This window comes from Acanthaster planci, linkage group LG10 (assembly GCF_054643075.1).
Source record: "Acanthaster planci isolate LZ-2023a linkage group LG10, COTS_SCS, whole genome shotgun sequence".
Taxonomy (NCBI): domain Eukaryota; kingdom Metazoa; phylum Echinodermata; class Asteroidea; order Valvatida; family Acanthasteridae; genus Acanthaster; species Acanthaster planci.
The window spans coordinates 13,509,996-13,533,443 of record NC_141786.1 but is presented as its reverse complement, the minus strand read 5'-3'; the positions used below and the strand labels follow the sequence as shown (position 1 = coordinate 13,533,443).

General features: G+C 41.4%; 1 protein-coding gene across 13 annotated transcripts in view; it reads left to right on the top strand.

Moving 5' to 3' along the window:
- LOC110988328 (SID1 transmembrane family member 1-like) overlaps positions 1-23,448 on the top strand; it is a 203,106-nt gene that overhangs the window by 67,452 nt on the left and 112,206 nt on the right. For 12 of the 13 annotated variants that reach the window (XR_015426620.1, XR_015426619.1, XR_015426621.1 and 9 more), the window contains 5 exons: positions 1,927-1,964; positions 11,224-11,235; positions 13,721-13,795; positions 14,742-14,875; positions 15,779-15,919. Coding sequence is in view for 9 of the 13 variants with exons in the window: in XM_087141957.1 (XP_086998083.1) it covers positions 1,927-1,964; positions 11,224-11,235; positions 13,721-13,795; positions 14,742-14,875; positions 15,779-15,919 (400 nt within the window). In the remaining 4 variants the exon portion in view is untranslated. The remainder of the gene's footprint in view (positions 1-1,926; positions 1,965-11,223; positions 11,236-13,720; positions 13,796-14,741; positions 14,876-15,778; positions 15,920-23,448) is intronic. The other variant, XM_087141956.1, reaches the window with a different exon arrangement.

The window sequence follows — 23,448 nt, the reverse complement described above, 5'->3', positions numbered from 1 at the left end:
TCCGACCTTTTTGAGTCGCTTTCAAAAAGAAGGACGATCATAGCGGTGAGGCTGCGCTGTATTATGGTAATCCAATCTTTTCAGCAAGTGAATAATACGCACATGGGAAATTTGCATATGTAGTGACTGTTTGGGTAGGTATTCTCTAGTAGACCCAACCTACACTTAATGTGGGGAAGGATTTGTTCAGAAAAAAGCTAGTCAGAGGATGTTCTTCCTTTGAAAGCTCAAGAAATGTCATGCGGATAGGACTCTCATGACTGTCTTTTATCAATCAGTTTTTCAGCGTGTGGTTGCTTTTAATTTCATTTGCACCTTTGGTAGTTTGACCAAAGGACAAAAGGGTAGACTAACTATATCATACTAGGAAAACTAACCCCTGTCCAAGTATGACACTTGTCTCCTGGCCAAAGTACAAAAGACAGTGTTTTCCATGGGCTATTTTAGCAGGGCGGACCGCCCTGCCAAAATTTTAGGCCGTGGAGAACACTGAAGAGAGAATGTCGGACATAACCCGTCCACTCATGATTAATGAATGTTACGGGTTTAATCTTTCTGAGATTTGTCTATGCCCCTCACTCACACGTTGGCTTTGATACTGACAGGCTTTTATTCCAAATTCATTACACTGTTATAATGCAAATGTGAGACAGTAACTATTTGGATATTCCCCCAATTCACTTTCATTGGTAATAAAGGGATACAATATGCAATTTCATTAAGGAAATTGTTATCTCTGTCGACTGTGATTGCCATTTATGTTACTTGTTTTGTTATTGATTGTAGTTGTAATATTGATGAATGTAACAAGCCAATGGAAAGTACATTTCTATGTGAATATTGCATGGACCATGATAAATTTGAATCTTGAATCTCATTCTTCCGATGCGCATGTGCACGAGACAAGAGTTTCAGGAAGTTTGAGAGCGACTTTGCCACTCACTTGGTTGGTTTTGAGTGATACCTATCACACGATTTGTGCATAGGTCACTAGGGAATTCGATCAACGGTTGCACTTGTATAACAGACTTGTTCCTGTCTCCTCAGCTTTTAAGCATTTTTGAAACGAGTGGATTCGGCTTAAATTTCGGTTTTGCTGGTTCCAGTCAGAGCGTGAGCATGTGGTTTCGAATATTGCATCAAAATGGCTGGAACCAGCTAAATCAAAAGTCTAAAGCCACTCATTTCGAAAATACTGAAGGAATAAATGCAGGAACCACTAAACAGACAACATGACATGTGAACTTGTACTCACTAATGCCTGCACTACTTTCACATTAAAGTTTACGCAAATAAAAAAGTGAGGGAACAGTGCATTGCAGATATCGTTTACGTCTATTAATATAGGCCTATTGTCCTCTGAACTTCAGTCAATAAATTCCATTCAGACAGAGGTATGACAAAACAAATGTGACTGCTGTGATTTGGGATTTGACGTTTGAACACCGAGGGACACATAGTGCCCTGAGGCAAAGCAGAGGGCATTATGCCTGCAGTCAACAATTGTAAAATGTCACGCTGTTTGTTGCTATGGATCCACTCATTAGAATTGAAGATAGTTTGGCTGTGCTGTTCAGCTGTAACAACTATGCCGACTATTCTGTCATTTAAAAGGCTAAAATTTGTACAAACTTTCATTTCACAAAGAAATACATGATTTATCAAGACATACACTTTGCATGGATTTTTAAAACATAACAATCTAATCCAACTCCTGAAGTGAAAGAATCTGCCCTGACCAGAATCATTTCTTAGCAAATGTGCAAGCATTGGTCCAGGACAGTTTTATTGGGAGGTTAAGCGAATTAGATTTGTGACCAAACAAATTGTGAAATCAAAACTGATGCTGTTGACAATTGGTTTGACCAGGAAAGTCTTTTAGATAATAAAAATTCAGCTTTAAAAGTATTTTATTTACTCTTGCAGGAAAAAGGCACAAGATTCTGAAAATCTTGAGGAACAGGGTAAGTCACTTTTTAAGCAAAGTGTTATTTTTTATTTTGACTGGGAGGACTGAGCCAGTTTATTGTTTTTGATAAGTAATTTGTCATTGTTCCTTGGTACAAAAGGATCCATTTCATTTTACTTTCGTGTGTTTCTTCCCATGTCAATGTTTAGTCTACATGTAATTCTGGATGCTTTGTAAAAGATTATTGATATACACAGCTTGAAGTATGTGTGTAAAAATAAGTCACAGTTGTTTTGTGTGTTTTCACGTAACTTGCCATAAAAACCTTAAAGCATTTGAAAGTAACATATTAATTTGATATTTCAGAACATTCTTAGCTTTTTTAGTCTTGCGGTATCTTCATTTTTCATATGTCATAAATGAATCTTCTGCTTTCATCCTACCCCAAACAGTCATACATATGCAAATTCCTTAGCGTCTGATTCTATTTGCTGAAATCTTGATCAACCGTATTCTTAACAGACATGTCAAATTTGGTATCTTTGAGTTTTTTGAGTTTCCATTCTGCTACCACGTTCCTGTGCTATTTTGACCAACTGTAACGTATTGTAATAAAGGTACATTCAACATATTGATGTATTTTCTTGTTTGTTGTGTGTATTTTCTTCCGTCTTTATGTGTATGCATTTCATAGGCTACATCGAGCAATACATGTATACATAGGGTCAACTGGGGTTCCATGAGGCCTGGTGGTGCGTGCGATCCGATTCTGCTGTCCCCCACTTTTCCCTTTAGACTGACGGGAATCTGTCCGCAGAGGATCGAGTGGCATTCCTGCTATACTTGTGATTTTGCACAAATTTCTGTTGGCAGTAAAATCCTCTGTCCAGTTCAGGGTTAGCCCATTCCACACTTCAAGGGTCTGAGCTGTTGTGGGTATGATATCTGAATGCTCAGTTCCGTAACTCTGCCATCAGGGCATCATAGTCAACAATAGTGCAGAGTGGCTCTGCACTTGGGAGTTGAAATTTTCCCCCACAGGCATTACTACCGGTTGACGATGTCTGGCAGTGGTCTCTCCTCCACCAACACCTACCGTAGACCACAGCGACCCAATAGTATGGCTCACAAGGCCCCATGCTGGGATGGCCCCATGCCATGCACGCCGGCTGTGCTTACTACCTCACGCCGTGTGCCACCCTTTTCAGACGTCCTTTCAACCGGAGCACCCCTGGGTGTGACATGGACGCTACTCCTCCTGGGCCAACCCTCCATTGCCATCTGGGGTGACCGCTGCACAGACAACACTTGGCCACGCAGGCACAGCACTGCCCTTGTCCTAGACAGCGGAATTGAGACTCAGCCTTTTCCATTCATATGGCATGACTCACAAGGCTTTTTGTGGAGCGACTGTGAGACCTCAGTCAGTAAGGCAATCAAACAAACTAATTTGTTTTGTTTTTTTGTTTTTACAATTTATTCGGAATTGACCCAAGTTCAACACTTTCACAATTAAATATGTCGTGTGAAATATATACTGTCAAGTGATAAAAATTCGAAAAATCTGTTGATTCTCACCTAGAGTATTTGATTTATTAGCTGTACAATTCCTATATTAAAATAATGCTCCGCTTCCGAAAGATGACCCTACTACATATATTTGAATTGTTTCCCAAACAGGGATCGCACTTTCACAATCCTGGTCTCCAACCAGCCGCAAATATTCCACAACAATAATTCCTGAATTAATAACCTTGATTCCAGGCACTGCAAAATACTCAGTTATTAACACATAAATATATCTCAAACACGGCAATATTAATGTAATTAAGTATAGACAACCACACTAGTCTCAAATGAAATCATCCCTAAACCATATCAGCATCTTATATGGTCTATTACCAGTATCACCACAACTCTCCCTAACGTGACATATTAACAATCACAGCTTGCCACCAAGGCAAAATATCAGACATGGTAAATTACTCAATTACAAGCCAAGTACAATAATCTATACATGTAATACAATAGCAGGGAACAAAATTTACAATCAATGCAGCAATATGTGGCACACAAATTTATGAAGTAAGCCACTAATTATTTTGGCAACTCTTTGCCTGAATCGTCCATCCTGAACGAACGGTGTCCACTATCCCTCATCAGGCTTGTCTACGTTCCCTGTCGTTCCCAAGTCTGGCTTCTTGGTCTCTCAGACCCGCCTCGCGTGGTTCCTCCTTAATACACCAACCCCGTCAAGATTTGGCTTTCCCTGAAGAGGGTACACTGCACCCCTTAGACAACCAATTCCAGGAAATTCCTGCCTTGGATTTTGGGCTTTCTGAAAGCAATACAATGAATCCAATTCCAAAATAATGGTGTGATATAATACAGGAAAACAAATGCCCCCCAAAGAAAACAGAAAATCGATTACTTCCAATTCGATTACTAGATTCCCATCGAAACCATAAGTCTCGAATTAATGGTAACAATCGATTGAGAAATCATAGACCTGCTATTTACAGAAGTTAAAACGAAGAAAAATTACAATTATATTACTCAATGTTTCATATTGGGCATTTTACAAAAGTTAAATAAAAAATACAGAAAGAAGTTCTTACTGGTTTTGGCCCTTGTTGCTTGTAGTCACTGTCGCCGGCCCAAAGTTCAGCTCTGTAGTTGGAAACTACTACATACACAAGATGGCCTCTCTCTATGAAGGCTTTCAATTTTGAATCTTGACTTCAAAATAACCACTGGAGCCAAACTGCTCCAAATGGCATGGAATTAGCCAAATGCAAGAGAGCTCTTGAACCCATGGCGACGTTACCATCACTAGAATAGCATAACAAGTGGCCCTGGATAAAAGATGGTGCACTTCTTTTATATACCACTGCATCCACCACTTGCACACACACCCAGCACAAGCATTCATCCAAACAAAAGACCTCCTTGGCTTAAGAAATAACTTACCTTTGTTCCCCCCTGGTACAACTCAAACCCACGAAACCAAAAGCCCAAAATGCTAATTACATGTAAAGGAAGTTAAGCAGAATGAAAAGAAATAGCCCTCTTACTTCATTTGGTATTCAAAACTGGAGATAAAAACATTTGCACATAAATACAAGACCTAAGTTGGCTGAGCTCTGACAGCGACCCTACGCTGCCCATGCGCCAGCCCCGCTGAGTGACCAATGCCTTGAACCGCCGTCCTCAATCGCTCGTCATCGTGGGCATCCAGGTGTGGGTAGATGCTACATGCTACCAGGCTGCTCCCTAGCTGCCTTATCATCTGGTGCGGTCCTGGTGGATGCAATATGGGCCATGCAGGCACAATGCAGACCACAACATAGGTAGCCAAGCACCAAAGTGTGAAACAGAGGTGTGCACTATCCAGGCTGACTTCCCACCATTCTCTGGGGCTATCCCGGTTAATATGAAACTAAACTATGAACAACCAGCCCACTGTGTGCAACCTTCCAAATACCAGTAACTGGTCACAGAGGTGGGCACTAAATGAGTCCGCACCCCACCCGCAGACCCTGAGCCATCAATGTCTAAGATTTCATCATCAGGAGCACCCAGGCATGAAACAGACAACAGCGACTCCAGGCAGGCTCCCCTCCATGTGGGTGTTTGAATCCACAACTTTACACTGCTTGTAGATTCTACATGCTCCTTGTCATCCCATAATCCTGGGCTTCTCCAAGGGGCACCCTGGAAGTATATTTGCAGATTCTTCATTATCAAACTCTTATCTCTGTCAATAATTATAATATGTTACTAGGGTTCCTTTTACTGCCACTCAACCCCAGTCAGATTCAACCCAAACTTTGATGGTGGATCTGAAATTGTCTTACTTCACATTCAGTCCACCCACTGGAACACAAGTCCCTCTAATTCATCTACAACAGAGGAACTTCTGAGTTTTGACCAAAGATCGTATAGCGCTGAAGGTGCAAGATGAATAACTCTGTCCAAAAGATTTAATTACCATGGGCGCTTTTTGAGCAAGCGATACGCCCGCGCAGTTTACAGTAATGCTTGGGGGCAAACTCACCAGGTACATGTGGCGCCTGCGCCTGTGCATTAATGGCGTATCTATTGCTATATATCTATGGCACCGGTGCGATTACAACGTTTTACGTGTATTCACGATGAAGTTCGCCATCTTGTGCCGCTTTGCAGATCTTTGGTTTCAACCCTGTCACTCGGTCAGTGTCCTAGGGGTGCCGACCTTGGCAAATTTTTTACCACCTAATCTTGACCGCTAGCTCTTTCCACAATCAAACACCTTTGCAACTGGTTCTCTGTAGGCAGACGTACAGATGAGGCTGGAGTTTACTTTAGTGTTTTTACGTACAAGGCAACCCTTATTCTGAAGCTAGCAACCCTTTTCACAGATGTCTGCTCTTAGAGAAGGGTTAACCCAGCAGAGCAGACTCTGCATCACCACATGACTGAGTCAGTCTTTTGAGGTTCCTGACAGTCTGCATATTGACCTCCCTGACTCAACAGAGAACATCTAGTTACTGTTCTGCACCGGACTCCCTCACCTACAGGTCTGGGTCACAGACAAACTCTTTTTTTTTCAACATGGTTGTTCGCTGGACACCCCTCTCTGTTACCCCTAATCCTGACAATTCTGCCAGAATCAGCCAGGATAGACACCTTCTATTCATGTCTTTCAAACCTTGAAGCCTCATTTAAGCAGGTTCCTAGTATATGTCTTCACAAGGAGTAAACAGTTCTCTGTTTCATGGCGTGACAAACATTGTGGGGTTCCAATTGAAACGCCAAGAAATGAAGTAACTGACTCTTTCCTGCTTCCAGGTAACTCAGAACTGCAGTCAGCAATCACATGTAGCTACCGTCTGCTGTCACAGCTACCCAATGTGCTTCCCCCATTGACTTCCCTTCCTCAGACAACACTGACCCAAGGTACCCTCTTCGTGGTGTGTTCGTTCAGCGTGTCCTTCCAAATAGCCCCTAAACACCTCCAAGGAATGTTTCTTGAGCGTCCTCTTACAAAGAGACTAATTCCTTCCTGGGACCTGTCAGCTGTCCTTCAACTACTTGCTGGTCCCTCCAATGAGCCCCTCAGCAAAGCATCATTAATCAACTTGATGGTGAAAGTGGCATTTCTATTGGCAGTTAATACCTCACGCTGAGCCAACTAAAAGCCTTGTCCATCACTGATGGCTTTATCTGATGGGAACCCCACAGTGTTTGTTTCATCCCAGTGATGGGATTCCTTACTAAAAACCAGTCAGTCTCCTTCCACCCTCCTGATATATTTGTGTCAGACATTACTAAACACATTGGGACCCCAGACAACAGTCATGGTGCTCAGTGCAAACACTTAAATGGGACTTACCCAGAACCAGAAAGTTCAGAAGTACAACATTGGAGCTCTTCATAACTATGATAAAGCTTTACCAAGCTGCAACCAGAGACACTATAGCTAGTTTGGCAGTTTCAGCCATCAAATTTGCCAACCAGGACTTGCCACAGTCCTTGGACAATCAAACTCAACGCCTCACCAGGGCCTCATCATAATGTCTGGGCAGTATCAGCATGGGTCTAATTCCCAGGGCGTGCTGATGGAGAAGATATGTAAGCCGGCATGCTGGAAGACTCCATCTACGTTCACCACATGCTACCTCACCGATGTCTTTCAAAGGGACACAGAAGAGCTCCTCATCAGGGCAGTCCACCTCTGGAGCTACCCAACAGCTCCAGTACCTGGTTAGTCAGCACTATGATCCTTAAGGTTTATATCTTCCTGTGCACACTTTATAGTTTGTCCTCGCTGCACCCCCGCCAAGGGAACTGTGCTCCTCTGCATATTTAGTGACTGTTTGGGGTAGGATGAAAGCAGAAGACTCTTCTCCACAGAAACGTGGGTGAGGTCTGCTATTAACCACTACCAGCCGGGGACTCCGAAATCGGAGCCGTATGGTTTATATGTGTGGCCGGGGTCTCCGAACTCGGACAAAGGAAACAGGGCCCTGTAACAATAGACCGTACTCCGAACAAAAGACTAGGCTGCTGGGCATTACCGGCATTTTTCACTCTCAAAAGTGGTGATAATCCAGTGTTATTTTGAAACCGTATACCAGGGTTTGGGGTATTTAGAGCAAGCGGATTACCACCGGGGACAAAAGCTCTCCACCACCGCAGTGATGAGCCAAACAGCACCGCTGCATGCTAATCTGGCCCCTATTGAAAAGAGGTCAGCAGTGCACTGAGTCAGGTTCGTGAACAAAGGACAGTTGTATAACACCGCACAATCTGGGCTCTGTTTACAAGGCTGCAGGCCTGGCTGAAATATTCGGGTGTCAATGAAGGTCACCTGTCAATTTAGAGTAGTGCCTAAAGATTACTCTTTGTGGCTATAAACGACTGTTAAATGGAATGATGAATTGTTGAAGGATTTTGAAAACAGAAAAAACGATAGTCATGCCGGCCCAGCATCCTCAACGTTGAAAAATGCCCCGGCACGAAGTGGTTAAATACCTACCCCAAACAGTGAGCTCCCTCCCATCCTTCCCCTTTTGGCTTGGACAGTTTTTAATATCAGAAATTTACGAACATGGCGGCCACTCTGCTATGCATCATAGGACTAGAGGGTGCACAAGGGTTGATCAAGATTTTAGCAAATATAATCAGACGCAAAGGAATTTGCATATTTAGCGACTGTTTTGGGTAGGTATTCAATAGTGGACCTCACCCAGATTCTGTGGGGGAGAAATCTAGATGACAGAATTTATACAAAGAAGTATGTTTGGCTTTTTTGTCTTTCTGAAGGAATATTTTTCAGATGATTTATTACACATTACAACTCAAATTTCCTATTGTTAGATGAAATTGTAGGCTTATCATACAGCTCCATGTGCGACCTGTAAAACATGCAGCTTCATTGCTTTGATGACCTGCTGTCATCGCTGTAATGACATGGGGTTTTTTTTCAATCCATAACATGTTGATCCTATGCACTGTTCCATTCATATTAATAGAGTACCAATTACATACACAAGGGAGATCTTTCCAATGGGAAACAGCTTCAATGTGCTAAAATCAGTGTCGACTATAGTCAGTGCATGATGCACTGTGATTTCTATTGGAAGTATCACATTTGCAGTCTGTGCATATATTCCTGCGTTACCCATGAGGTCCACCAAGAGTCATTTAAACGCTAGGGATTTATGCTCCAGCATGAAAAGCTCTTTGGTACTTCATAAATATCATTGAGCATTGCTGTTCACGTCTGTTAGAAATCTTCAGGAAAGTAGTTTTTGGTATTGCAAGAGTTCATTTGATGAATCTTAGATACTTTTTGTGTAACTTCATTTGATCTATAATGAATGAAAATTATTTGACATCTTTTGGATGCCATCCATGTTTGGGAAGAAATCCAAATTTTGGGTTTTTGAAGTCACTAGAAAAGGAGTGTTCCAATATTTGACCCCATAAAATATCACCGATAAACATCTCACACACATTCTGAGAAGTTTCTTGTCACCAGTGAACATGCTTAAGGAACATTCAACAGTTGTGAACCATAATACATGCTCCCCTTGGAACAGAGCATGAAATCATTGCTGCATAGGCACACTGCAATGGGAGACTTGATACAAAGATGCAACAGCTGTTCCACTTCAATACATTCACTGAATATACACACATACACACTATTATCACACTTGTCAAGTTCCTGACGCAAAGTCACGTAAACAGAATAGCTGCTAAGATCTTTATGTTATCACTATCTGATTCCCAGACCAAAACACACTGACTGTGTTTATTATGAATTTAGTAATCCGCAGTGATGTGGTAAACTGACAACAATGAGATGAGATGGTGCTTACGTTGCTCACATACTTCTTCCATTTTTCAACTTTACCAGTGTTCACAGGTTTGCTTTTGGGGCTAAGTGTATTAAAAAGTGCACTTTTAAAACATACATGTATATTAAATATTGTGCTTTTCTGGACACCCGAGAGTATTTTTGCTGTGACATTCAGGGAAGATGCTGCTCAGTTCATAGCATTTTTCTGTTTGCCATTGTGAACCCAAAATTGAAAGCATTCACAAGAAAGGGTTGCTGACTGGCTTGTACATGTAGATACGCCAAAAAATGAAGACAAGAAAAGGGAAGTTCAGAACTGCGGAATGTTAAAAACTTCTAGCACTATTTTATGCAAAAAATCTATGAAACATTGATGTTTTTCCCTTGACTGACAGTTTTGGTCACCCAAAGGCACCAAAATACCTTTAAACTAGTAAAACAAAAATTTGTCATAAGGTTGACTTTACCCTAACAGTCCTCAATCCTCCAACAGGTGAAGGATTGAGGAGTGTTGGGGTTAAAGATGCGTTAACCACTTGATGTCACATGACGTGTAATGACACGGTTTTTCTTATTTGTTCCAAGGAGGATGTGTACACTTATTTCAAAATCTTTTTCATTTCTGAGTTGACGTACTAGCACTGTGCTTGGCTGGGTTAAAGCGCAGAAGACGATCCTATATGTGAAAGCTGCTACTAAGTGGACAAACCCCAACCAACAATAAAACTGAAATGCCTTTTTCAAGTAATTAGAATCGAATTGGGAAGCCCACACCATAGGCAAAAGAGCTAAGGGGATTAAAGACATCCTTTGTTTGGGTACACCGATTTGCTACAGAGCAAAACCAACTAGCAACTCCTTTGTATGGAAACAATTGGCAAACAACACACATGGCCACCAGTGACGCCTTTATACACTATGGACCTTTTGTATTTGAACTGGTTGACATGTGGACATGTGCCACAATATTTACCAGGACAGTTCGAAAAAAAAGGATAAAGAATGAAAATACTGATGCCTAAACTCAAGAGCTGTGCCTCCCCATAGAGCTTAATGGGCATCATAGATTTATTGCAAGATTGAAGAATATGCGGGAAAATAAAACCCGTCCCCCAGCATCGTTTTCGGGTAAGAAAATCTTATGTTAATTGGCAATGAACTGTAATGAAAAATTGCTATGCATAAAACCCTTCAATGTAGTAAGAAGGGGATGAAATGTCCATTCACTTTAGTGGTTAATGAGTGCTCTCATATATTCTCTCCAAGGCGTCTTGTTACATTTATCTTATAATTTTTTCCCAGTGATTCTTTTCACATGCCTAATCTGACATGCATTTGTTTTGTGGTGGTGTGATTGTTTGCATAATTGACTTCTGCTTGCTGTGATGTGACCTACTTCCTTCATAACCCTCATGACCATCACCCTCTCATCTGCCAATGTATGATGTTGTCAACGCATGCTCAGTCCGTATATTAGGTATGTAATCAAGATCAGGTAGGCAATGTAAAAATGCTACATTGTGAATATCATTTGGTGTTAAAACAAGTGTCTGACATGCTGGCATATTTCATTGCACAATATTTGGCACAATATGTCTACCATTACTGGGGGATACCATGTCCACATGACACACCGTGGAAGCCTACGCATGAATAGACCTCCTTTCCTTCTATAGGCAAATGCACATACTAGCTATTTGTTGGAACAAATAACTTTCCCCTTGTGATTTTCTTACATATTTGGCACAATATTTCTACCATTACTGAGAGATACACCTGCGTGTGCCTTGTATGATATTACAATGGTTATAGGAGTCGTACATTGAAACTGTTATTTACTGTTTGAAATAAAACTTTGATTTGATTTTAAGATTCTTTTCCAAAGCAAATAAAACTGTGTATTAGTGAGAAAGACTGCTCAAGGGTTTGAAGTATAAGGCTCTCTTACATTTAATCTTTGTTTGACGCATGTTTCTCCAGTTAGTACATGTAGTAAGAAGTTTGAAGTAGATTTTGAGTATCCTTTTGTTGTCTATTTAAAACCACAGGTGTTTTGACTTTAATGCATGTATTTAAATTTGCATTAAGCACACATTCAACTGCTGTGTGACAATAAATACATATATAAGAATATTGATATTCAAAGTGGCATTCAAATTGATCATCTGGGATCCAATTCCATTACTTTAAACACAAAAAGTACGAAGAAATTGTGAATTTGACCTTATATACATGCATGTGGTGTTGTAAAGGATGAGTCCCTTGGGACATTTCTACTGTAACATTTTGACACACCTTAAAAGTGGTGATTTGGAAATACTTGTGCAAACAAAATACAAAAAAAAATTATATACGTGTACATACATGTGCATGTACTACATGTACATGTTTTTCTAGCCCCGATTTTAGATTGCGTTTTAATTATTGTTTCAAAAATACTTTTAAGTGTGATTGCAAGTGCTGTTAAGGTTGGTAACAGAATGACGTTATTTATTAAGCACAATTCCAAACCACCTCTTCATTCATCAATATTCTGCTAAGGGCAAGTATATGTGCTTGACCGTCTTAAATGTGCATTTAAGACCGACAAGAATAGACGTGACTAATGCCCCAGCCACAGGTATAGGCATTATCAGTGTTTAGTCTCTTGAACCAGTCTTAATTGTTATATGTTTATTCCCTTTCATAAATACTTTTTGATTCAGAAAGTCAAAGAAGTCAACGTGGGATGGATTTTCAATGATTTTGTTCCAAAATTTTACTTTCATTGTCCCGAACACCCCCAGTACATTTTATGGTATATTCCTTTTGAAAGTTTTCCAATAGAATCTTTTAAGATAAGCTTGGCGCACACTGTGCATCTCGCACACACAGACTCCTGACCAATATTGGCGTTTCACAATACTGCGCCTCTGAGGGTTTGCAACACGTTGTCCAATCACAGTGCACAAACTCTGTTGACATGCGTGTTTGGAAAGGGTCAACAGATTTCATGCACTGTGATTGGTCAACACGTTGCAAACTCGTGGAGACTATTGTGAATGACCCGTATTATACTTGATTAAACTGTCTTGTATCGATGTGCCAGTGCATGATTTGCACAGTGGGCATTACCACTTCTTGATGGGCATTATCAAATGCTAATGTACAGTCACATGACGCATTTTGACCAATATTAATAGAAAAACTGACCCAGGTACATGTACACTATTTATGAATATGGGTTAATATAGCAGCTGCAGCATGTACATGTACTTGTATGAGAATTAAGTACCAGTGCCATTGATACAGTAAAACTGGTTTCATGTAAATGTGCTTAACACAGTGCTAATTATGCAATAGAATTTTTAGATTTTACCTTGGATATTTGTGTACCAAGTCGGCCAAACAAGTGGTTCACTTGTAACCAATCTTACCAGGTCTGGCATCATCGATTTGTTATTAAAGTGAGGTGACTCAATAACGTGTGGGTAAACACATTTAAATATTAACTAATCACTACATGTTGATGTCAAGCCTTCCCATTATCAACTTGCATATATGCAAATAGAAATCCATTCACATGTAACAATTTTTCTCCGATCCTCATCAGCATTTGTACTGTAAAATTATTAGAAACAAGATATATTTGCTTTATTACTTTATTATTATTATTATTAAATGGTAGCTTTCAATTCAGTCTCCAAAATCTCTGGTTTTTGTGAGGTACATTTGACAAAGTTGGTCCAAGTTGCCGGTGAAGTAGATTTAATAATATCTGTATGTCGAAGACTAATACTTCTCATTTGCCTTGGAGAGAAATCCGTGTAGTTCCTTAGCAAGTGAGGGTATTTGTGGATGCAAGTGTCTATAATAAAAACTTGTTCATATATACATGAATACATGCATGGTGACAAAATAAATAATTCTTACTACTTACTAATTATTTGATTTGAGTGATACGTTTTGATGATAATTTTCAGGTGAAGAAGAAAACAGAAACAGCATTCCTTTTGCACAAAACCAAACTGCAGGCTCTTCAAAATATGGTACAGCAGGTAACAACAAAACCTTGGATTCAGAAAAACTAAAGCAAACCCAACCCCAACTCTCAGTCTGAAGTCCTGTCCCCCACTTAATCCGCAGTAACTAATGCAGTTACTCAACCCCAACTCTCAGTCTGAAGTCCCCTCTGCCACTGAACTTCCAATACCCAACCTTGTTTACCCAACCATGACTCCCAGCATGAACTCCCCTTCCAAAGAAGATCTCCAAACTGTACCCGGCTTGAAACTGATTAGAGCCAGGTTTGCTGATAATAAAGGTGATGAATTAAAATTTGTTATTGAACCATCCTAAGTTTAAGTATGCCCGTCAGTGTTCCTGGTGGCATAGTCAAGTTGACAAGAGAATGTCATGCCTTAAATTTCTTGGATTGGGCGTCTGCTTTTATGTAGAAAATTAAACAGCTACCCCCAAAACAGTAAATTCTGTTAACCCCTTCACACAGGGAAGCGGTAAGAGCCGCCGTAAAAATTGAGATCCCTCAGCCCGCTTTTCAGCTATTATTTTCTGCCCACGCTCGAGCGAACACGATGAAAGAAGGCATACCCTGGCTCTTGTATATATGGTGATTGGCCTTTGTGTGTTGCCAAGAAATGAAAAGGCCATATTTGCATCAAAATCACCAGCTTCACAATTGTCCCCGCTTTGAAAAGAGGCAACGGGAATGTGGAAGCGTGAATAGAGCCGCATGCCACCGAACAATCAGCGTTTTACTGTGTAAATCAAAGCGTGCAGAGCACCCAGGGCCACAAACCAAGAATCTCTGGTTTGGCAGGCGGCCTTCGTGGCCAAGCGAGGCTGGAATTCTCGGTATAGGCTTTCAGAAAAAAGTGGTATCACTTTTGAGATCCATGTGAAATCCAGTGAAATCCATGACTTAAGTTCATTGTAAAAACTTTCACTTGAATGAATTGTAACTACTTGTTTGCTTACTCATAGGTGATGTTTCTGGAAATTCAGAAATGAGAAGTCATCCTCTGAGTCAAATACCAGAACACGAGGCTGATCTTGATGAAGATGACATTGATATGTTGGAGGATGTGAATGAAGAAAAGGAAATCTACAGAACTAAGGTATACACTGATTAAAAGGCACCAGAAAAGAATTTTTTTCAATTTCTGCTTTGCAACAGATTTTCTGAATCAGTAGATGAGTTTACCACCGATTTCCTATTTATGCTAAAAACAAGTCACAAATGAGCACTGTCGGGAAGTTTTTGTCCCTGATTTCAGAAAATTTTATCATATAATAATGATATGCAGCGATCCCTGAAATGTCACTGAGAGATACAGGACGTAAAGTTTTTGCCTCAGAATAAGGTTACACAAAAGATTATCAACAACTGTCACAATTGATGCCAATTTCAAACGTGTGTCGAAAGGTAGAAAGGTGGATTTGGTCCCTGAGCTGCCAAGAATATTTCCTGTAGGACTGCAGACTTATTTAGTATTCTTCAGGATCTTGACGAAGGAAAGCTGTAAGAATAAAATGTCACTTCAGCTTTTCAATCGGGGCAACTGTTGTGCCTGCAGCATTGTTAACTGTCAATTTGAGCCAAAACTCAGATCAACTTCTGGATGAAAGAAAGTGAAATCATGAAGTCTGAACATGGGTTTGGTCACAAAATAATAGAAAATTGATTGATTTTAATTTTTTTATTTTGAAATGTGATCCAAAACTTGTAATGTCTCTTGAAATGGTTACTTTAATTCTGCACAAGGAAGCCATACATTTAGAGGATCTCTTTCAGTGCACACCAGCTGCAAACCTTCCGCTAGTGAGGTTACAGCATAACATAAACATAGGAATGTAATTTGACTAGTGCTTAAATGTTGGTCTGAATGGATGCATGAAGAAAATTTGTGTTGTCGACCATTAGACTTGTTCTTTATCAGTGCACTGATATCTTAATCAAAAAGTGTTACAAAACTTGCCTGCTCATCCAGTTATTTTGATTCGATATGATTTAACTGCAGACAGCCATTTGTGTGGGTGATCTTGCTCGTAAGAAACCCAAAACCTTGGATCGCAAGTACAAGCTGTACTACTGGAATATCTTGACTATTGCTGTATTCTATGCTTTGCCAGCTGTCCAGCTTGTCATGACATATCAAGCAGTAAGTGAATTGTATCTATTTCTAATGCAGGGCTTGAGGGAACAATTACCTTTTAATAACTCTCTTTTACCTTACTTGACTAAATATCATTAGACAAGCCTGATCAAGCTGTGCAGGGTTAATCACACCTATTTTTGAATAGCAGAAGACTATCAATTCTGCACTGCATCTAAAAGGCTCTCTATACTAAAGAAACCTCTATCCAAGTTAGACGTTGTTTGTACATCACATAACAATCCTGTGTAACCTATGCACTTGAAAAGCTCCACCAAGTCAAATTAACTTTTCACTAAGGAAGCTTACCTCTGAACCAGAACAAGTTTATTTTATTTTACAACATTGTTCACTACACATCCAGTTACAGCCAACATTCTGGACCTGGATTGCAGTATTTAACATGTAATAAATTGGTCCCTTTTGATCTTCATGGAATAAATAGTCAAAATGAATGACAAGACAACTACATTGCCATGTGGGTTGTTGCCAAAATGACAACATGTCATGCGTCTTGGCAGACAGAATTCCTAACTTGAATTTTTGTCAGGAAAAGAATATAGCACCTTTATTCTGAAATATAGAGACAGAAAGAAAAAAAAGACTAGAAAGAAAAAAAAAGGGCCTAAACAGCCTGATACAAGTGAAGCAGAACAGAGTGAAAACAACTTAAGAATCGTTTCACGTGGAATTTTCATGGAATTTTATATATAAAAATTGTACAAAATCCATTTAACAATAGTTGTACCGCAGTCATACGTGTAGATTGTCAATTTTTATTGGTCGTGAACTGATGTGATGTGTGCTACAAGTGCACATGTATCATTCATGTGTCGTGCGCACTGTTGATGTTGCCGGGCTGCAAAAAATGGTGGATAACATTGATCTTTCATGATGTGTCGTGTCTACTGTATTGTAATTGTGTAATCTTGGGTACAAGGGTGGATAGCCGCGATGGTACTAGAACGCACCAATTATTGTCTGAGATATGCTCTGTGTGGGGGACATTGAAGCACTGTGTCTGCATGTGCTACTCTCTTCACTCTCACCATGATGGAACCCCTGGGTTGTTAGCCTTCTGTTTGTGCTCCCAGCTATACATGTACATACGCTCTTGGAACACGAGTATGCTCTGATCACAGTTTCTGCAATCCGAATCACCATTGCTGTTTATACAAAACGCTCATGCCATTGTCTCTTTTCGTCTGTTCTTCAATCTTGTCAGTACTTTTCAACATTATTTGGTGTAAATAATTCTTGAAATTCAACCAGTCAATAAACCCCCCAGTGCTTTATGGACCCCAGGTTTCTGTTAAGCAAGTTTGTAATAAATCCTAGATCTCCAAAAAAAGAGACACAGGACATTACAATCAAAAATTTTCCTTAAAATTTAATATCTAATTAACTGTTTCAGTTTGTCAAAGTTTTTTAATTTACCTTGCATAAAATCATTCCAGTGAAATCTATGACCATGGTACATTTATAACAAAACAATTGCAGCCTTCAGTGACAGGGTCCATGGGTTTTGTACACCCTCGGGGGCAATTATTAATTGTTGCCTGCGGTGTAGGAGTCCATGGTGTTTTGTACACCTGAGGGGGCAATTGTTAATTGTTGCCTGTGGCGTAGGGGTCCATGGTGTTTTGTACACCTAAGGGGGCATCTGGCACTGAAGGTGAAGCCGAGGATGCCATTTTCCCCCGAGGGTGTAAAAAAGCCATGGACCATGTCACTGCAGGCAGGTTTTGTTATACTGTGTTCATAGATTTCACTGGAACAGTCTTATACAAATGTATGTGTAATATATGTGTTGCACCCCTGAAGTCCACTTGACTAGCCTGTGCAGGGTGTACATTAAAGGTGAATGAAACTGCCAAAATGAAGACAAATGGACACTTGTTGAGTGTGGTGTGGTGGTCAGTGTTCACTCATCAAAGTCTTGGATCAGAATCCATAAAACAAGATTGCCAATAAATGAAAAAGAAATTAGTAACTCAGTCAGAAAACTATTATTCTAATAGAAAATTAAATAGATTGATCAGCTAAATACACATGAGGCTTCTTCTACAGACTTATATGTCTATCTGTGATTTCTAAGTGCATTTTGCTCAAAGTCAACTACCTCATACACCTGACTGAAAATTGATTCTGGTTTCGATAAAAATATTGATTCTGACTCACTTCATCATAGACAAAATTGATTCCATCACCTAAATCAGCACCGAGCCTATCCTTATCTCTGGTCCAAAGATGACTCACTGCCTGGTTATGCTTGACGCTCCCCCATGTTGTGCTCTAACTTTATGGCACATGCTACATGTATTTACTCAAAGGATCTATCAGTACAAAATGGCTCTTGTTAGCAGCCAAATCAGCCAAAATTATCAGCCAAAAGAGGGGGCCAAGTTCCTAGAGAAATACCTGTTTCAACAAAATGAACATTATAGTAATTATGGTTCTCTTCACAGAAATTTTCTCAGAAGTTTCTCTTCACATGATTAAGAATGCCATTCTCCAGAAAGTTCCACAGCAACAACATCTAAAAGTTATGATAGCAACAGCCAAAAACTATGCGTAGCTTTCCAGAAACTTTTATAAGCAGTTCATAATATTAGTACCGGTCTGTATAAAACAGAAACAAGTTGGTGAGCATTTAAGGTTAAGAAATAATTTAAGGGAACGCAGTACCAGTACAGTGTAAAACTTACCGTCCAAAGTCAATCATGAAAGCAATTTTTTACACATGATTACCAACAAATTATTGAGTCTACTGCCTGCATCCTATGAAGATAACCAATACCTATGCATTATTTCCTAGCCCATTACTTCCATTTGCTAAATTCTCGATCATCAATAGCACATCCCACTCAACCCCCCCACCCCCTTGAAGGCGTCGGCCATGTTCATCCTCGTTTTCTTAGCACCATGACGTTACTCCGGCTCGGAAGTTTTGGGAGTGTTTCGGTGTTATTCCTCAATAACCTATTTGTTTATTTGTTACGACTCTTGTGATCTGATCGTTCCTGTTTTCATTTTATTCCTGGATATTTCACCGTTTCTTTTTCAGTCTTGAGCAGGTGGCAGACTGACGTTGTATTAACCTATTTTCAGAGTTCACCAAGTGGTGCTATTGTTTGTGGATAAATATATTTCTGTTACTTCAGAATATATTCAGTACGTGTGTCTATGTATTCTGCTTGTTTGTATATATTGTATGATTCGCCCTAGTTGTGGCATTTCTTGTTCATAATTTGATAAGTATATTCTCGGATATTTTGCTTATTGATTTTTCATATCGCCAGGTATTTCGGCATTTTTGGTTTCTTGATGTTTCTCATATTTGCTTGTTGGTTTTTCATGATTGCTGGATATTTTGATTTCTCTCTGGGTATTCTGTGTATTAGATGATCGAAAACCTGAGGGAAGTTCGAGTTACTCTTCACCCAGGGATGACTTAATTAAAGGACAGCGATGTGTTGGTTTTGGTCCTTGCTAAGCTAGGGAATTGGACAGTGCGTGGTAATAACTATTCCCTCCTGTTGGCTTGTCCGGGGTACGGCCGTGCGATACCCTTACTTGCTTTAGTATTGTACTGTCGAGCATACAAGTTCACTTTTCGAGCATTGAGTGATATTCGCAAACTCATAGCAGCAGCACTGGTGTGGTCTCTGGTACTAACAGTGTGTATGCTGTGTGCCCTCGGGCCCTGAGATCTGGTATCTCCAGTCCGATCTCACTCCGCTACTGCCTTTGGAAGTGAGATTAATCTGTAGTGAATTCCAGAACAGCTTTCAACAGTCCTGCCCTGGTTTTTTTCTTGACAATCCCCTCATTGTTCAGATCTACCGCCTGGATAATTAAATTCAGTGGACAGGGCGGGGCACTCCATTCCAGTAAACAGTATGGGAAGCTTCAGTGCATGCAGCTTCCTCTCACTCCTTCGCTGTGCAGCAAAGCTTCAAGAAGCCACTGGTCCACTACAGAATTCAACAAGCAGCCATTTTTTTGCTCGGTAATTACATATTCCAGAGCACTGATTTTATATTATTTTCTTGTCTATAGCCATTTTTTTGTTCCACTTGTGTCTGGATGTGGAGATAGGATCTGGCTTGGCAGGGTTTGCTCTTTAAGTTGAATATCCCTGCGGAAGGACACATTTTCTTTGTAGTATTTATTCTTGTAAATATTTATCTATGACAATTTTGCCGAGTCAAGAAGCGGCTGGAGAAGGTCGAGACTCAAGCTTTTCATTTAGGGGTAATTATTTCCATCTTCACTTAAATAAATTTTCGACCAAACCTCTAAAAGTCTGTCACACTAGGGGCCACTTGGGCAACTCAAAACTTGGCACACCGTAACAGACCTTGGTGTGCCGATAGGCACATAGAGCATTCCTCTCCCTGTGGGCCTTCATCAAGCTTCAAGCATCACTGGCCCCTACACTCCACTTCTGCCTCTGAGAGCATCGCTGAGTTTGGCATTAGCGGGGCTGCTGGGGCAGCTCAAAGCTTGGGACACCTTAGTGCAGCTGTCGTGCAGGGATCTCTCTGGTGAGTGAGTCTCATCTTACAGGCCTCTTTAAGCATCGAGCAATGTGTTTGGCCCGCTGCCGCTCCTCCATGATTGGAGTTCGTGTGAGTGTGCCCCTTCGGGGCGAGACTCAGCATCCTGCAGTCGGCTCAGCTCCCCGATATTGGTTCGCTGTTCCTGCAGGTGTTTTCTGGTGAGCACGTCTCACACTCCCCTACGTTGGAAGCACGTACAAATCGTCCCTTTCATCGACGAATAGGGACGGGTCCCTGCGTATTACAGTGGTGATCTGCTGCGTGAGAGAATGTTGTTCAGCCATTACTCGCAGCTTCTTCACCCTAGCTCGTGGTTGCTGCCAGGTCCTCACCGCTTGTGGTGGCTGTGGAACTTAAACTCCCACCACTGAGTTTGATCAGACATGGCCCGTTCGACTTAGCAGGTTGCTTCTCACCTAGTGTTCCCATATCCTTTGAGGTTGGTTGGCTTTCGGCAATAACGTCTCACCCAACGACAGTGACTAAAAAGTTAGCCTGTTCCCATTCCAATTGAGATCTGTTAGCATCCGGGACTGGGCCCGCTCTAGCCTTTCCGGCCAGTTCTTCATGCTGGGACACCAAGACCTTGGGCCTGCTCCATCATCAGGGCTTTTGGCCCCCCCCCCTATTGCAGCCAGGCCCCAACCCTTGCAGTACCCACAGAATTTGAACTCCTCACGGTCCAGTTTGGCTGGGCGTGGCCCGCACGATTGTGAGGGTTGCTTGTTGGCAAGTGTATCCTTACCCTTTGTGATTAGTTGTTTTCTGGCAACGACTTCTCACCCAACCACTATGACCAAAAAAAAAAAAAATGGTGGCTCAGGCCCGTTCCAGTTCCGGTAGAGATCAGTCAGCATCCAGGATCAGGCCTACTCCGACCTATCTGGCCCATTCTTCACGCAGGGACGCCGAGCCCTTAGGCCTACTCCGATGATGGGTTTCAGCCTCCCTCTATTGCTGGTCCCCTTCTGGGAGTCACTATGCCCGCTTGTCATTCTCTGGCTCTGGTTCAGCGGGCCAACTCTCCAGCTCTTTCTTCCAACAAAGAGTCTTACTGAGCACCCTACGCCTTCAACCACTGCCCTCAGCCATTCTTTATTATGGGCATTCTGGCGTGGGTAGACACTACAGTGTACATTGTACATGCAACCGGGCCACCCCCTGCCGTAGCTAATGTGGCCCCAGTGGACAGGTAACATAGGCATGATGCAGACCACAATGCAGACAGCCAGTCTGCTTTGCTGTCAAGGTTTCTGCACACTGTCTATCGCCAAGTCTGTGCCTCAGCCAACTGGCGGGAAATAATTCTGCACTATGCCCACAGACCTTTTATGACCTCCACATGCCTGATCCCACTGCTGTCATTGGGTAACCTAGGCGTGTATTCGTCATCAGCCAGCCATGGGCGGACTGTCTTCCATTTCTTGCCCTGCCCTGGTTGCCATTCGTATTTGGAAGAACTATTGCGTTCTCCAATCTACATGCACGTTTTAGGCATCCAAATTCACGGAACTTTACACTGTAGTAAATTCCAAATGCTTCTTGTGATCCAGATACAAGATCCTCTGATGTGGGGTGTCCAAATTCATATACTGTCACTGTTACAAAGTCATGAGAGACGTGGTGACCTCCTTTGTTCGACCGTGAATCTTTCCAACGGACCATTGCTGTTTGTGTTACCGGAGCAGTTTTGATCCTGGCATCCATCACCGTCTTTTCAGCACATCGCCAATGCTGTTAGCCTACCAGTGCTACCATCACCGTGATGTCATCCCATGGAACCCCGCAGTACTGGAGCAGTTTTCTTCAAGCTCGGTCGACGTTTGCCCACCACTTAACTTATTTTCTTGCTCTACGGGACTTTGGACAATCTCAGTCACAAGTCACATTATTCACTGGACAAGCAAGCAAGAACTGTTTGTGAACTTTCATAGCCGATTATGATGAACTTACAGTATATACCTGTGCATTATCCTTATTTATCCTTCAACAATAATTCCATGGAAGCTAATCCACTTAGAATAAATACCATGATCAGAGAGTGTAACTTAACTCTTAGTCTGATCATATAATTGCTTGTAGGGTTACAACATTTCAAATTGTAGAGGAATCTTATGACATTCTAGTGGGTATCACAAATTAATTTTGGATAATAGTACAAGTCTATCACATACTATCGCACCGCCCTCTACAGGGTTTTCTCCAGTCTCTGACCTTTTCATTGTTCATAGCTTATCAGAGTTTCTTCTTTTACAGCTTGACAGCATTTGTCCAGCCCTCACTGCAGTCTTACTTGGGGTCCTCTTTCTTTTTATGGATAATTCGTAGCATTTTCTTGTCTATCCACACCTACGCATTGCTCAGGATGGGTGTGGTGAACTTCCCGTGTGAAAGGGTTGATTTAATTCCACCCATCTCTAGACAGGAGAGACCTGTTGCTAACTTATTGGTGGTCATGAAGGATCTGGAGGAGATACAATGGAACAGTTCTGGTCCTCCTTCCCTCACCGATCTTGTATACACCAGTCAAATCCTGCTCTGCCTTCTCAATCTTCACGAGCAGGGCTTGGGACCAGAGGAGACTTTGACACTTCTCCCATCCCCTTAGGTCTGACGCTAATGGTTACATTCCTTGTCAAGTGCCTTCAATGCCCAAATTTCTAGGCACTATCTGCGGTAGCAAGGTTCTAGCAGACATTTACTCAGTCACATGAATACCTTTGTCTGCTCATTCAGCTACCCTCTTGCAGTCATGGTTGCCCCTCGTTTGGCCAGGGTCTTTATTGGAGTCCTACCTTTGTTGATACAGGTAACTGTTGCATGTGCATGCATGGGTTCCTGTCACAGCAACTTGACCCCTCTCAAGTTCAATTCAGACGTCATTGGGATGTTGTTTTACTTCCCATATCTCTCACCTGGGCTTTTTATCCCACATGCATATCTTCGGCCTGAAGACAAATCCTCAAGACC